The sequence below is a fragment of the Peromyscus leucopus genome, chromosome 17 (assembly GCF_004664715.2).
Source record: "Peromyscus leucopus breed LL Stock chromosome 17, UCI_PerLeu_2.1, whole genome shotgun sequence".
In the NCBI taxonomy this organism is placed as follows: domain Eukaryota; kingdom Metazoa; phylum Chordata; class Mammalia; order Rodentia; family Cricetidae; genus Peromyscus; species Peromyscus leucopus.
In genome coordinates, this window is record NC_051077.1 from 54,516,407 (window position 1) to 54,530,277 (window position 13,871).

At 62.9% G+C, this 13,871-nt stretch overlaps 1 protein-coding gene across 1 annotated transcript; it reads right to left on the reverse strand.

Moving 5' to 3' along the window:
* Nucleotides 1-10,215: 10,215 nt before the first annotated feature.
* Lrrc25 (leucine rich repeat containing 25) lies at nucleotides 10,216-13,871 on the reverse strand. The gene is made up of 3 exons (XM_028856976.2): nucleotides 13,704-13,871; nucleotides 12,335-13,125; nucleotides 10,216-10,870 (listed from the first exon to the last, which is right to left on the reverse strand). The coding sequence occupies exons 2-3, from the start codon at nucleotides 13,114-13,116 to the stop codon at nucleotides 10,735-10,737; spliced, it is 918 nt and encodes a 305-aa protein (XP_028712809.1). The 5' UTR covers nucleotides 13,117-13,125; nucleotides 13,704-13,871; the 3' UTR covers nucleotides 10,216-10,734.

A 13,871-nucleotide genomic window follows, 5' to 3' on the forward strand; every position in this document is an offset into this window, starting at 1 on the left:
TCCAGCTACCCCAAAAGCTCCTTTCCCTACCCCCAAAAGGTAACTGACACCCACCAAGTCAGCTGGAAGCAGTTTCGGGAGACACGGTGCCCCCATTCCCATTCACCTGCTATTTTTTATAAAAAATCAAGAGTCTGGAGTGTTAGAATTCCTAGCCACTCCCCCAGCTACATGACCCTGTGTGTGCTGGCAAGAGGCTCAGTCATCCCAGGGCCTTACATCCTACACAATGTGTGCGCTGAGTGATCACGTAATTTGCATACAGTGCAATCACGTAATCTACACGCATGCGTGGTGTAGCTATTTAGGCCTGTACACACACGTGCAGGGGGAACCTGTACAAGCGGGTTCCGTCCATCCCTTCTCTCTCTTCCTGCTTATTGAATAACATTCATTCCCTCTGCCTCCCTAAAAACCGTTCGATCGCATTCCTGAAGCTAACCACACAGGTCTGTTCCCTTATTTGGCCATGTCTTCCTCTACGAGCTCTCGGTCATCTGATCTACAAGGCTCTGCCAACTGAGCTACAACTGAACTCTGCTGACTGAGCTGGCTTTCAACTTGAAAATCTTTTGCCTTTCTTTTATTTGGCTTGGGGTACAGAGGTCAGAAAACGGCTTGCAGGGGTCGTCGGTTCTCGTTCCACCATGCGGGGCCCAGGGCTGATCCCAGCTGTGAAGTGCAGGCCCTGGCTTGCTCTGGTGTTTGCAAGCTGTGACGTCCACTAACGTCCACTTCTGCAGACGCATTTCCAGGACCGAAGAGGCCGTGCCTGGCCATCTTTGGAACTCTGTCCTTTATCTGGACGAGTTAATGTTTTCACAGAAAACTTCCCCAAATGCCAGATGCTATTAAAAAAAAAAAAAAAAAAAGCCAGGTGGTGGTGGTGCACCCCTTTAATCTCAGCACTTGGGAGGCAGAGGCAGGTGGATCTCCGTGAGTTCGAGGCCAGCCTGGTCTACAGAGTGAGTTCCAGGATAGCCAAGGCTACACAGGGAAACCCTGTCTCAAAAAAATGAAAAAAAAAAAAAGAAAAAAAAAAGAAAGGAAAAGGAAGGAAGGAAGGGATGGAGGGAGGAAAGAAGGAAGGAAGGAAGGAAGAAACAAGAATATAAACCCACAGTGGCTGGAGAGACGGCTCAGTGATTAAGAACAACAGCTGCTCTTCCAGAAGACCCAGGTTCAATTCTCAGCATCCACATGGCAGCTCACAACTGTCTGTAACTCCAGTTCCAGGGGATCTGACATCCTCACACAGACATAAATGCAGGCAAAACCATTTCAAAACCAATCAGTGCTCATAAAATAATAAACAAACAAACAAACAAACAAATAAATAAACAAATAAATAAATAAATAAAAATAATCTAAACCCAGACCTGAAGGCACTTCACTAGCCTTTCCAGATTATTTTGTTTGCATCAACCTCTAGGCCTTGAACTCTCAGCGACCCTCCTGCCTCAGGCTCCTGGGCACCAACACACTCCAAGGGAAGAAGGACTTTCATGCTTCAGGTGTCTTTATCACTTTCCACCTTTTTAAAGAATCTTTGAGATTTATTGTATGTGCGTGAGGGTTTTGCAGCATGTCTGTGCACCATGAGCATGCAGTGGCCGCAGAGACGGGAGAGGGTGTGGAGGAGTCACACACAGTTGTGAGCAGCATGTGAAGCTGGGAACCGACCCAGGGCCCTCCAGTTGCCCCGAGGCTGGAGCTCTCTGATTTGTCTAGACTGCCAGGGCCACCCTGCCCCGTGTGTGTGTGGTGTGTGTATGTGTGTAGTGTGTGTGTGTGCGTGTGTCTGTGTATGTGTGTGTGGTGTGTGTGTATGGTGTGTGTGTGTGTGTGTGTGTGGTGTTTGTGTGTATGTGTGTGTGGAATGTGTGTGTGTGTGTGTGTGTGGTGTGTGTGTGTGTGTGTGTGTGTGGTGTGTGGTGTGTGTGTGTGTGTGTGTGTGTGTTATCGTGGGTAAAGGGAGAAAACATCCAGAGGCAACGGGAAGAGTCCAGAGCAGAAACCAGCCAGGGCTGTCGGCAAGAGCGCGGGACGGACAGATGGACAGATTCTCTGGACAGAAGGACGCGTGGCTGGGGAGACTCCTCCGGGGACAGAAAACCCATCCCATAAGTTCCCGGGCAATGCTGGCATTTTCTACCGGCCGGAAGTCCAGCCTGAGACCTAACGCCTACCAAGATCCGAGCACCCTGCCCCCTGAGCTCATCACCCTGCCCCCTGAGCCAAGCACCCTGCCCCTTGAGCCAAGCACCCTGCCCCCTGAGCCAAGCACCCTGCCCCCTGAGCCAAGCACCCTGCCAACTGAGCTACAAGCACCCTGCCCCCTGAGCCAAGCACCCTGCCAACTGAGCTACAAGCACCCTGCCCCCTGAGCCAAGCACCCTGCCCCCTGAGCCAAGCACCCTGCCACCTGAGCTACAATCATCACCCTGCCAACTGAGCCAAGCACCCTGCCACCCGAGCCAAGCACCCTGCCCCCTGAGCTCCAGGCGCAGCACCAAGCGACCTGGCCCCAGCCTCCTGCTCAGCGCATCTTTGGAGCCAGGAAGTTGTGACTTGCACAAACACCAGCCTCGAGGTCACTCGTGACCCGGCCGAGCCTGGCCCTCCTGCCTCACTTCCTAGAGACTGTTTTTCTGTTGCTGCTCACTCGCACGCACGCCTGGGTGCTCGCCTGGGTGCTCGCCTGGGCGCTCTCACGGCAGAAGTTCCCATCACCCATGACACAGCGTTTTCCCCTTAGTGCACCCAACACGGCGGGAGCTCACGGCGGCCTGGTGGGGGGAAGGCCGTGCGTTACACACCGCGGGACAGGCGTGTGTCCCCTGAGAGTGTGTTACACACCGCGGGACAGGCGTGTGTCCCCTGAGAGTGTGTTACACACCGCGGGACAGGCGTGTGTCCCCTGAGAGTGCGTTACACACCGCGGGACAGGCGTGTGTCCCCTGAGAGTGCGTTACACACCGCGGGACAGGCGTGTGTCCCCTGAGAGTGCGTTACACACCACGGGACAGGCGTGTGTGCCCTGAGAGTGTGTTACACACCACAGGACAGGCGTGTGTCCCCTGGCTGCCCTGAGAGTGCGTTACACACCACGGGACAGGCGTGTGTCCCCTGGCTGCCCTGAGAGTGTGTTACACACCACGGGACAGGCGTGTGTCCCCTGAGAGTGTGTTACACACCATGGACAGGCGTGTGTGCCCTGAGAGTGTGTTACACACCATGGACAGGCGTGTGTCCCCTGAGAGTGTGTTACACACCACGGGACAGGCGTGTGTCCCTGGCTGCTGAGATGAGAGTGTGTTACACACCACAGGACAGGCGTGTGTGCCCTGGCCGCGCTGTCTTTGGGACAGGATGTCCGAGAGCCAGGGCGGAGATGCTTGTGTTACACAAATGGCATGCTGATGTCGCGTGTGCTTTAGAAATAAGTTCCCGGAGTCAATCCGGCGTCTCGGTGTCTCGGGCGCACAGGCCCGGCTCCTCCCCAGCACGGAAGAGCCCGGGAGCGAATGAACGAATGAATGAACGAGTGAACGAGTGAACGGAATGTTGCAGAAAGCCCGCGGCCCTCGAGGTTCCCGGGGTCACGCGGCCCTGCACTGGCCCGGGATCCGGGCGGGCGTCTGTCCTCTGGGCCCGGGATGGGGTCACCGGGGCCTGAAGACAGCAGGTCGCCCTGTCCTCCGGTGACCCCCGGTGTTGACCCCGGTGTTGACCCCGGTGCGGCCGCTCACCTCCGCCCCAGAGGCCTCGGGACCCGGTCCTGGAAGTCGGGGTCGCGGCCGCTGAGGTCACGGCTGGCCCGCGGCCCACGACGGCCACCCGCTCCCTCGCATGGCCGGGGACGGCGATGAGGTCACCACCTGAGGGCGGGGGAGGGAGCCGCGTTGGCACGACGCCCTGTGCCGGAGTTTCCTGAGCCGGAAGTCTCCGTGGGGGGGGGTGATGGGATGGGGGGGTGGGGGGGTGAGGGGGTGAGGGGGGGGGACCCCACGGAGCGTCGCTGCTCGGGAGCCCTCGGAGGACGTGAATGGCCTGACCCTGGTCTTAAAGGCACAGGCGCCCGGTCGTGGGCGGGGGCACCACTCTGTAGGGAGGGTGGAATAGTATACAGCAAGGAAAAGAGCTGGGTGGCTCAGTCCCGCCATCTCAGCACTCAGGAGACCGCGGCAGGAGGATTGTGGTTTGGGGTCACAGGAGAGGGCGCTGCAGGAACGCCCCCTAGGCCCGCCTCCGACGCGGGTGTTTCTCCGGGACTCAGTCCCCCGATGACAGCCCGCCTGGGTCTCGAGCGGCGAACAGCGGGGTCCGGAGGGCGCCACACGGGTGTCCAGACCTGCGGTGCCCCCGGGCGTGGGGAGGCCGCGCTGGGCACGGGGCGGGGTCGGGGTCGGGGTCGGGGGGCCCTCGGCGGCTCCCGTCCTCCCCGGGAAAGGCCCCTGCGTGCGGGGGAAGCGCTGCACGGCCGCGCCAGGCCCGGGAGGCAGCCTGCGCTACCTGGGGGTGCGGCCTTCCCGGCCTGGGGTGCAGAGGCGCCCACAGGTCCCCGCGCCCTGCGTGCGCCCCCGAGCGGCCGCTCTCCGACGTCCCGGCCGCGCCTCCAGGATCCGGGCGGAGCTGCGCGGAGCGGCCGAGCAGCCGAGGAGAGCGGGGCAAGCGGCGGCCCCCGCCAGCCTCCTCCTCCCACGGCAGCCGCACGTCCACGCGGCCATCCGTACCCGGGAGACGCCCGGCCGGGGCGGGGTCCCCACCGTCTCCAGCCTCGGCAGGCGCGACGCTCCGGCGCCCCAGGCCGGCAGCCGCCCCCCGCCCAGGCGCACAGGGGTGACCGATGTGGGGAGACACGGCGGGGACCCGCGTGGGAGCGCGCAGCGTTGGGAGGGCGTAGGCGTGTGACGGGGACACCGAGGCCGGCACCGGGACTTGCCCGGACTTGCGCTCTCCAGCTTTCCCTCGGCTTCCCGGGGGGAGCGCGTCCGGGGAAGGGACCCCGCAGGAACTCCAGTCACGCGCTCCGCGGGGGCGGCCCGGCCCCGGGTCACCGGACCCCGCGGCTTCCCCGCCCCGGGGTTCCCGCCCGGATCAGCCCGGTCACCCGAGTTGGCACCGCGCGCGGGGCGGGGCGGACGGAGCCCGGGGCCATAAAGGCGGCGGCGGCGGCGGCGGAGGCTCAGTTCGAACCCGCGCCCCACGCCGCCCCGACATGGCGCTGCCCCGGCGCCCGCGCGCCCCGCAGCTCACGTTCCTGCTGTTCCTGCTGCTGCTGCTGTCGTGGCCGCCGCCGGGGGACGCGCTGGCCCTGCCGGGGCCGCCACCCGCCCGCCCCGCGGAGGCCCTGCCCGACGCCCGGGCGCTGCGCCGGCTGCAGGCCAACGGGAGCCGCGCGGACCGGGGCCCGGAGCCCGCCCGCCGCCCGCCTGCGCGCACACCCACTCCGGAAGGTGAGCGGCCGCGGGGCCCGGGGCACACGCACCCCCCGTCTAGTCCACGCGCCTCAGTTTCCCCAGCCCGGCGGGTGGGAGGACCCTGTCCCCTCCGGGGTGACGCGGTCCTGGGGCAGCGGGGTCAGCCCGCGTGGGAGGGGCGGCGTCCGCAGACCGGAGCTGCAGCCGGCCCAGAGAGGCCGGGGTCTCCCCGAAGGTGCACAGCGCTGGGGCGGGGCGGCGCGGGGGGCGGGACGGCGGGGGTGCGGACGGCGGGGTGCGGGGTGCGCCTGGGGGGACGGCGGGGATTCGGGGTGCGGACGGCGGGGTGCGGACGGCGGGGTGCGGGGTGCGCCTGGGGGGGCGAAGGGACGGCGGGGTGCGGGGTGCGCCTGGGGGACGGCGGGGATTCGGGGGTGCGGACGGCGGGGTGCGGACGGCGGGGTGCGGGGTGCGCCTGGGGGGGCGAAGGGACGGCGGGGTGCGGGGTGCGCCTGGGGGGACGGCGGGGATTCGGGGGTGCAGGGTGCGGGCGGCGGGGAGCTAGAGAGAGCCCCGCAGGAACGGGTCCGGGATCTGACGCAATCGCTGGTCAAGACTCGGCCACGGCCACGAGGGACGGGCGGGCGAGGTCAGGTGTCGCGGGCGCTAAGACCGGGGCTGGGGGCGGGGTCGTGTGGACGGGGCGGGGCCGGGCTGGGGGCGGGTGGGAGGGCGGGGTCAGGTGTCGCGGGCGCTAGGACGGGGCTGGGGGCGGGGCCGGGCTGGGGCGGGGCCAGGGTGGGGGCGTGGGGGCGGGGCCGGATTGGGGCGGAGTCGGATGGGGGCGGATTCGGGGCGTGGGGCCGGGTGGACGGGGCGGGCTAGGGGCGGGGCCAGGATGGGGCGGGGCGGGATGGGGGCGGGGCCGAGCCGTGGGCCACGCCCTCCCGAGCTCCCGGGCGCCGTGGGACTCCAGGTGACGGCCGCGGTCACTGAGTCTCCATGGCTACGGCTGCGGTGGCGCACGCCTGTCACCCCAGCTACTCGAGAGGCTGAGGCAGGAGGATGGCCATGAGTTCAAGGCCAGCTGGGGCTACATAGTGAGACCCTGTCCCAAATTTTAAATTGTTCTTTTGGGATGTTTTTGTTGTTGTTGTTGTTGAGATGCTTTCGTAGCCTTAGGCGGGTTTCAAACTCAGGGCGATCCTCCTGCCTCCGCTTCCCAAGTTCTGAGATGGGCCGGGCGTGGTGGCCACGCCTCTAGCCCCAGGGCGGGGCGGCGGGTCTAGCCTGGGCTGCAGCCAGCCTGGGCCGCCCACGCCTGCCGTCCGTGCCCACGCGTGACGCTTTCCGTCTCTCCTGCAGTGCGACGGGGCCCGCGCGGCCGCCTGCTGCTCCGCGTCCCGGCGTCGCCGGCGCAGCGTCTCCCCGAAGCCCACCGCCTGCACCGAGCGCCGCTCCCGCCGCCGCCGCCGCCGCGGCCCTGGGACGTCACCGAGCCGCCGCGGCGCGCGCTCAGCCTCCGGGGACCCCGCGGCCGCGCACTGCGCCTGCGCCTGGCGCCGCCCCCGGACCCGGCCACGGCGCCCCCTGGCGGCGCGCGCCTGGAACTGCACCCGGGGCCGGCCGGCGGCAGGGGGCGCCGCAGCGCGCACGCGCGCCCCAGAGACGCCTGCCCGCTGGGGCCCGGGCGCTGCTGTCACCTGCAGACGGTGCAGGCCACCCTGGAGGACCTGGGCTGGAGCGACTGGGTGCTGTCCCCGCGCCAGCTGCAGCTGAGCATGTGCGTGGGCGAGTGCCCGCACCTCTACCGCTCGGCCAGCACGCACGCGCAGATCAAGGCGCGCCTGCACGGCCTGCAGCCCGACCGCGTGCCCGCCCCCTGCTGCGTCCCCTCCGGCTACACCCCGGTGGTCCTGCTGCACCGGACGGACGGCGGCGTGGCTCTGCAGACCTACGACGACCTGGTGGCCCGCGGCTGCCACTGCGCATGAGCGCCGGCCGCCCCCGCACTCCTCCCTGATATTTATATTTGTATTTATTATTATTATTATTATTAACTTATTGGGGTCGGGCTGGGTGGGTGGGTGGATTGTGTATTTATTTAAAACTGTTAATAAACGTGAGGCTGGTTTCTATGAGGGGCCGAGACGGAGCCTCAGTTTCCCCACCGCTGCCGCGGAAGGGACGAACGGGTGAGAGCGGATGCGGTGCCAGGCCAGGGTGCTGCGAGGAGGAAAGGCGCTTGGGGCCAGGCCTGGTGACCTGGGTTCGATCCCCGGGGACTCACTGGGTGGTGGAGAGGACCCCGAGAGCTGTGCTCTGATCTCCACAGAGCCCTCTCTCTCCCTCCCTGTCTCCGTCTCTCACACACAAATACAATGTAATAAAAACTACTTTTTACAGAATTGTGCCACGTCTGAACACGTGCGCCGTAACTGTCTGTCATTTGTCACTGGGACAGTGCCTGACTCCACCTCAGTCACCAGTCAGCCTTCCAGTGGCCCTCCTGGAATGGGTGTGTGTCAGCTTTTCAAACATAGGCAGCCCGAGGTCATGAAATTCGAGATTTTACAAAACCGTGCTGACCCCAGCAGGGAAGAGGTCATTGCCCTTCCTGTTTCCAGCAATTTTGTTGCTTTCACAGTGATGTTGCCTCTGGTCTTTCATATGAAAAGAGCAAGGTGTAAACAAGAAGAAGTTGTGAGGAAGTTTCACCCACACTGTATCTCCCAGGAAAGACATTCCTCGTGTGTGTGTGTGTGTGTGTGTGTGTGTGTGTGACTGACGTGTGTGTGTGTGTGACTGACGTGTGTGGTGTGTGTGTGTGTGTGTCAGAATTGCTAGCTCAGGCCCTCGCACCTGTGTCCACTTTTCTGAGATGTGCAGGATGCCCCCTCCCACTTCGTTCAGATTTAGATGGTCTGATCAAGAAGCCACCTGGGGGGGATGTGTGAGGTGGAACCCGGCTGGGGCAGGCGGTCCCGAGGTGGGGTGGGCAGGGCGGATGGTGAAGTTTGAAAACCAGGCAGCGGGAAGCGGAACTGGGGGGGGGGACGCCCCCACCAGACCGGCCTGCGGCGGATTTTCTTGACTGACTGTGGTGTGGGAGCCACTGCCACCTGCCGGCAGTGGCCCTGTTGTGTGAGCAGCAGGAAGGGGCGAGCCCGCAGGCCGTCCTGGGGGCCCTGGCGTCCTGGGGGCCCTGGCGTCCTGGGGGCCCTGGCATCCGCCCTGGCGTCCTGGGGGCCCTGGCGGCCTGGCGGCCCTGGGGACCCTGGCGTCCTGGGGGCCCTGGCGGCCTGGCGGCCCTGGGGACCCTGGCGTCCTGGCGTCCTGGGGGCCCTGGCGTCCTGGCGGCCCTGGCGTCCTGGCGGCCCTGGCGTCCTGGCGGCCCTGGCGCGGGTCTCTGCCCCAGCAGGAACCCACCAAGCAGCCACCACCTCGGCCCTCACCGGGTCCAGCCTGCATCAGTTGCTTCCAACATGTCTTCCTCTCCACTTCGCAAGCTCCTACGTGTCCCGCAGGACCCACCGCAGGGTCCCCTGTTGTGTGGAAGCTGTTCAAACCCCCTCAGTTGCCTCCTTCTGGGGACTCTCCTCCACCCCGGGGCCTAGCACCCCAGGACTGGGGTGCCTCCACCGGGCTGAGCTCCAGCAGCACCTAGACCATCACCAGGTGTCATAGGCCGTCGAAAGTGAGGAATCCTGGGGGGCTTCTCGGGGGTGGCGCGCTGCATCCTGGCCTGTGTTGGTCACAGTTTTCTGGAGTAACAGAATTTATAGAATGAATCTCTCTCGATATATGCTGCAGTCCAGGTAATCCAACAATGGCTGGCTGTGAACAGAAAGAATCCAGTAGTTGTTCAGTCTCCAAGCCTGGATGTCTCAGCTGCTTTTCAGTATATGCTGGAGCCTTGAAGAAGTACGTTCCAATGCCAGTGAAGGAATGGATGTGTCAGTAAGTCGAGGGCAAGCAGACAAACAGCCAAAGTTTCCTTCTTCTATGTCCTATTAGACTTCCAGCAGAAGGTGTAGCCCAGATTAAAGGTGTGTCTTCCCACCTCAAGATCCAGATCAAAGCATGTGTCTGACGTCTCCGGACTGGACGTGGATCTTCAGGTGGGAGGTGGTGCTGAATTGTGAAGGGTCCAGGAATACAGAAATATGAAATTATAAGCTTAAGAGAGAAGAACTAGTCAGCTGTAAGGTTAACTGCTGACAATTCCTCTGCTTCACAGCAGCTCCGGTCCACAGCCAGGGTGAACTTTTAACCCCCTCCCCTTAGAGCCAACAACTGCCTGGACCAAGTTAACTTTTAATAGTCGTTTCTGCGTGACTTCTAGCATGCACCCCGTACCTGATACTATGAAAGGCCAGTACCCACCTCCATTGTCACAGGCACAGAATTCCAACATTGTGGTCTCAATTAGCTGATAAGCTTTTGTGCCCCATGGTGTTTTATTTTCTTAATTTTTAATTTTTTATAACCTTTGCTTCTGGTTTAATAGACTCTGGTGGTCTGTCCCCCATTATTTCAAGACCCCAAACCCAACATTTGGTAATGATGATGGCGCATGCCTTTAATCCCAGCACTCGGTGGATCTCTGTGAGTTCAAGGCCAGCCTGGTCTACACACTGAGTTCCAGGACAGCCAGGGCTACACAGAGGAACCCTGTTTTGAAGAACAAAACAAATAAACAAAAAGAAAGAAAAGAAGTGGATCTTCCCACTTTGAGTTAAACAGGTGTGCCCTCCGTCTTAGGTTTTAATTAATTCCACATGCAGTCAGGTTGAAAGCCAAGAGCAACCGCCACAGCCTCGGAGTGTCTTTAGGCTCCTTTTGTTTATTTGTTTGTCCGTCTATTTGGTGAGCAGTGAACCTAGATGGGAAGGACAGAAGGAAAGAAAAAAGGACACACAGACAGGCAGGGGAAGCCACACAGGCTACAAGCCTCTGACCCAGGAAGCTGGAGCTGGGGAGGGAAGGGGGCAGGGGAGGGGGGAGAGGGCAGGGGAGGGGGCAGGGGAGGGGGCCGGGGAGGGGGCAGGGGAACCAGATGGATGCAGAGCCACTTGGGATCCCAGATGGGGATGTGGAATCCGGGTCAGTCAGGCACTTAGCCCCATGTGGCCCAGAGCATTTATTGAGCACCACCTGCCCACTGACCGCGGGTTCGGCTCGAGACCCTCCTTCCACTTTGGGGGTCCTAGCACCCCTCTGACGTTGAGAGTCCTGGGGAGCGTGGGGGCTTCAGCGGCGGAGTCTCAGGGCTCAGTGTTCTGTCCCCACGGAGGGAGGGGCTGGGGTCTCAGCGCCCTGGGGCCACATACTCCTGGTTGTACCCTGGGGCCCTTCCCAGGGACTCCAGGTTGCAGTAGACCGGCTGAGGGTCCAGGTCGTCACCCTTGTAATTCATGTAGAAGTCGGTGTCCCCGGAAGGGCTCCTGCGGGGACAGATGGGCGTCAGGGCCTTGGCTGAGTCAGAGAGGGATGTGGCACACCTCTCTCTCTCTCTCTCTCTCTCTCTCTCTCTCTCTCTCTCTCACACACACACACACACACACACACACACACACACAGTCCTAGAGTTCTTAATCAAAAGGGTGAGAAGGGCCTGCGTGGGTTACTAATGTATTTAACATTACAGGAAACCCGCTGCGGCCAGGAAATTGGACAAGGTATCCAAGCGTCCCTTGATTTGAACACTCAGCCCCCAGTGGGTGGGCAAATCACTCCCAAGCCTCGGAAAGCCTCTGTTTCTGCACCGTCAAAACACAAGAGTGGAAAGAACACGCTACATTTGAGCTTTATATGTGCGTGCGTAGTGTCTGCATGCATGGTGCGTGTACGTGTGTGCACGCGTGTGTGGTACGAGTGCGTGGTGCATGTGCCCTCTCTTCTCTCCAATCCCAGAACACACCTTCACATGCTTTGTGTTTGTGTTTTTCATTTTTTTTTTTTTTGAGACAAGGTCTCATGTAGCCCAGGCTAGCCTTGAACTCGGATTTCCTGCCTCTGCCTCCCAGAGCTGATCCGGTGGTGCGGGTCCTGGCGCCCAGGGCGGGGTGTGTCCGGGCAGGTGCTCCAGCCCGGCTCAGCCCCTCCGACTTCACTTTTAACATTTTTATTATCCTTTGCCTGTGAGCTCCGAGGGGGCCGTGAGAGCGCTGGGAACTTCACGTGAGTGGGAGGAACCGAACCCGGGTCCCTGCAGGCCCCGGGCGGAGCTGGGGTGGTGACGGCAGCAGAGAGGCTTAGCGCAGGTCAGCGACCTCCCCGTCCCTCTCCGCGTCTACTTCCGCTTTCTCTGCATTTGCATCTCATTTGCATACCCCTCCCCCCCCCTCGCCCGAGCATCCCCGGCCTCAGCTTCCAGCCCGGCCTCTCTTCTTCCCTCTTCCCGGCCACAAACTTCCCCCATTTTCTTTCTTTCTTTTTGTGCTTGGCTGGTTGAGACAGTGTCGTGTGGTCAGGCTGCTGGCCTCAAACTCGGCATCCTCCAGCCTCCGCCCACGGTGCTGGCACACAGGCACGCCACCACCACTCGCTCCAGTCTTAACCGGCTGAGCATCCCAGGGGCCACACGGACACACGGTCACGGCCTACAGCCCACCCCCCTCTCCGGAGCTGTGACCCGGCTTTGCGGGTCACCAGGCCAGCTGCCCCGGGAGCCTCACCCGACCCCGGGAGGTGAGGTCGGCCCTCATCCTCATGGGAACAGAGAGGTGCTGCTGCTGGGCCCGCGCCACACAGCCTGCACGAGGCCCACGTGAAGTTCTCAGGCTGACTTCAAACTCGTGGTCATCCACCTGCCTCCGACTCCCGAGGGCTGCAAGCACATGGTGGTGACCGGTGCCCAGCCCCATGCTCTGCCGAGTCCACCCACTGTGGCCCCCGTGGTCACTCACCCGGGTGCAGGCCACTCCTCGGGCCCCTGGCCTATGAAGACGTTCTCGTAGTCCAGCGAGGCCCTGTCGGGTGGCGTGGCCGGCGCCTCGGGGCCCCGCCGCTGGGCGCTCGGCAGGAAGCCTGGCGCCGGTCTGGGGGAGTCGGGTGACCCCTGGGCTTTGCTGAGGGCCTGGCCACTGGTCCCCCGGTGTCGCCGAAGCCTCCAGGCCAGCACGGACCCCCCGACGGCCAGCGCCGGGAGGAGAGTCCCCGCCACGAGGGCGCCGACGGCCCACGGGGCCCAGCCGGCGGGGCAGCTGAGCTGGAGGAAGGCGGAGAGGTTCCCGGGGGCCCCCGAGCCCGGGTGCAGGCACGGCGGCTCCTGCGCCCCCGAGCAGTTGTTCCGGCGAAGGTGGTGCCAGGCGGCCAGCGCGCAGCTGCAGTCGGCCCGGAGCTCCAGGTCGCAGCGCAGCGCCAGCGACCCGTCCACGCTGGCCAGCTGGTTGTGGGTGACGATCAGGGTGCGGAGCTTCTCCAGGCTGGCGAAGAACGGCCCGGGGAGAGCCTGCAGCTTGTTCCTGGACAGGTCCAGGACTTGCAGGCGGCTGGCCCTCAGGGACTGGGTCCCGGGCAGGGACAGGCCAAGGCCACTGAAATTGAGGCAAGTGTCACTGAATGTCTGGGTCCAGTTCACATGGCTTGAGGACACCGTGCAGGTGAGATCCTGACTCCCCGACTCCTGGAGCAGGGCCAGCAGCAGCAGAAGACATGTCCACAGCAGCCTGGCCCTGGTGGCCCCCATGCCAGCAACCTGCGTGGGACACAGGCGTCACATGGCGACCTCACCCTGCCGTCTCCTACCCAGGCTGAATGTTGTGGGTTTAAAAAAAATACTTGAATAATTCAAACCAGGCTAGAGGTGGTGGCGCAGGCCTTTGGTCTCAGCCGGCAGAGGCAGGTGGATGTAAGTTGTAAGATGTCTCATAAGTTCGTGGCCAGCCTGGTCTACAGAATGAGACCCTGCCTCAAACCCAAATAAAAGACCCTCAACCAGCCCAGCTCTTCTGACATGGAAGCACACTGCTCCTGGCTGGCCACCTCTCCCTGAGCATCCCTGGTCCCCAAGCCTCCATCTTCTGGTCTGTGAAATGGGTGCATCCGCCGCCTGCTGAAGACTAGACCACCCTCCCACACGCCTCGACTTCGATCATCTGCAGCGCTCTCGTTGGCCAAAACGCGGCCATATGTAGATGAGTGGTTGCCCTGGAAACCGCCCAGCCCGGGGCCTGGCAGCCTTTCCTGCAGACCCCGCTACTCCGCATCTCAGACCCAGGGGCGCGGGAGGCGGGTGCGACGCTGCTGCTTGTGCCCCGAGAGCCCGGGTCTTACCTCCTGCTGTCACCTTCCGGGCTGTGGTGTCGCAGCCCCGGGGTCTGGGTTGGGGTTCACCGTGGCGGCCCCGGCTGAGCCCCGACCCCGCGCTCTCCACCTCTGCGCCCCGCGCCTGGGAGAAGAGGAAGAGCGGAGCGGACAGGACCGGCCCTGCGCAGCCTCGGG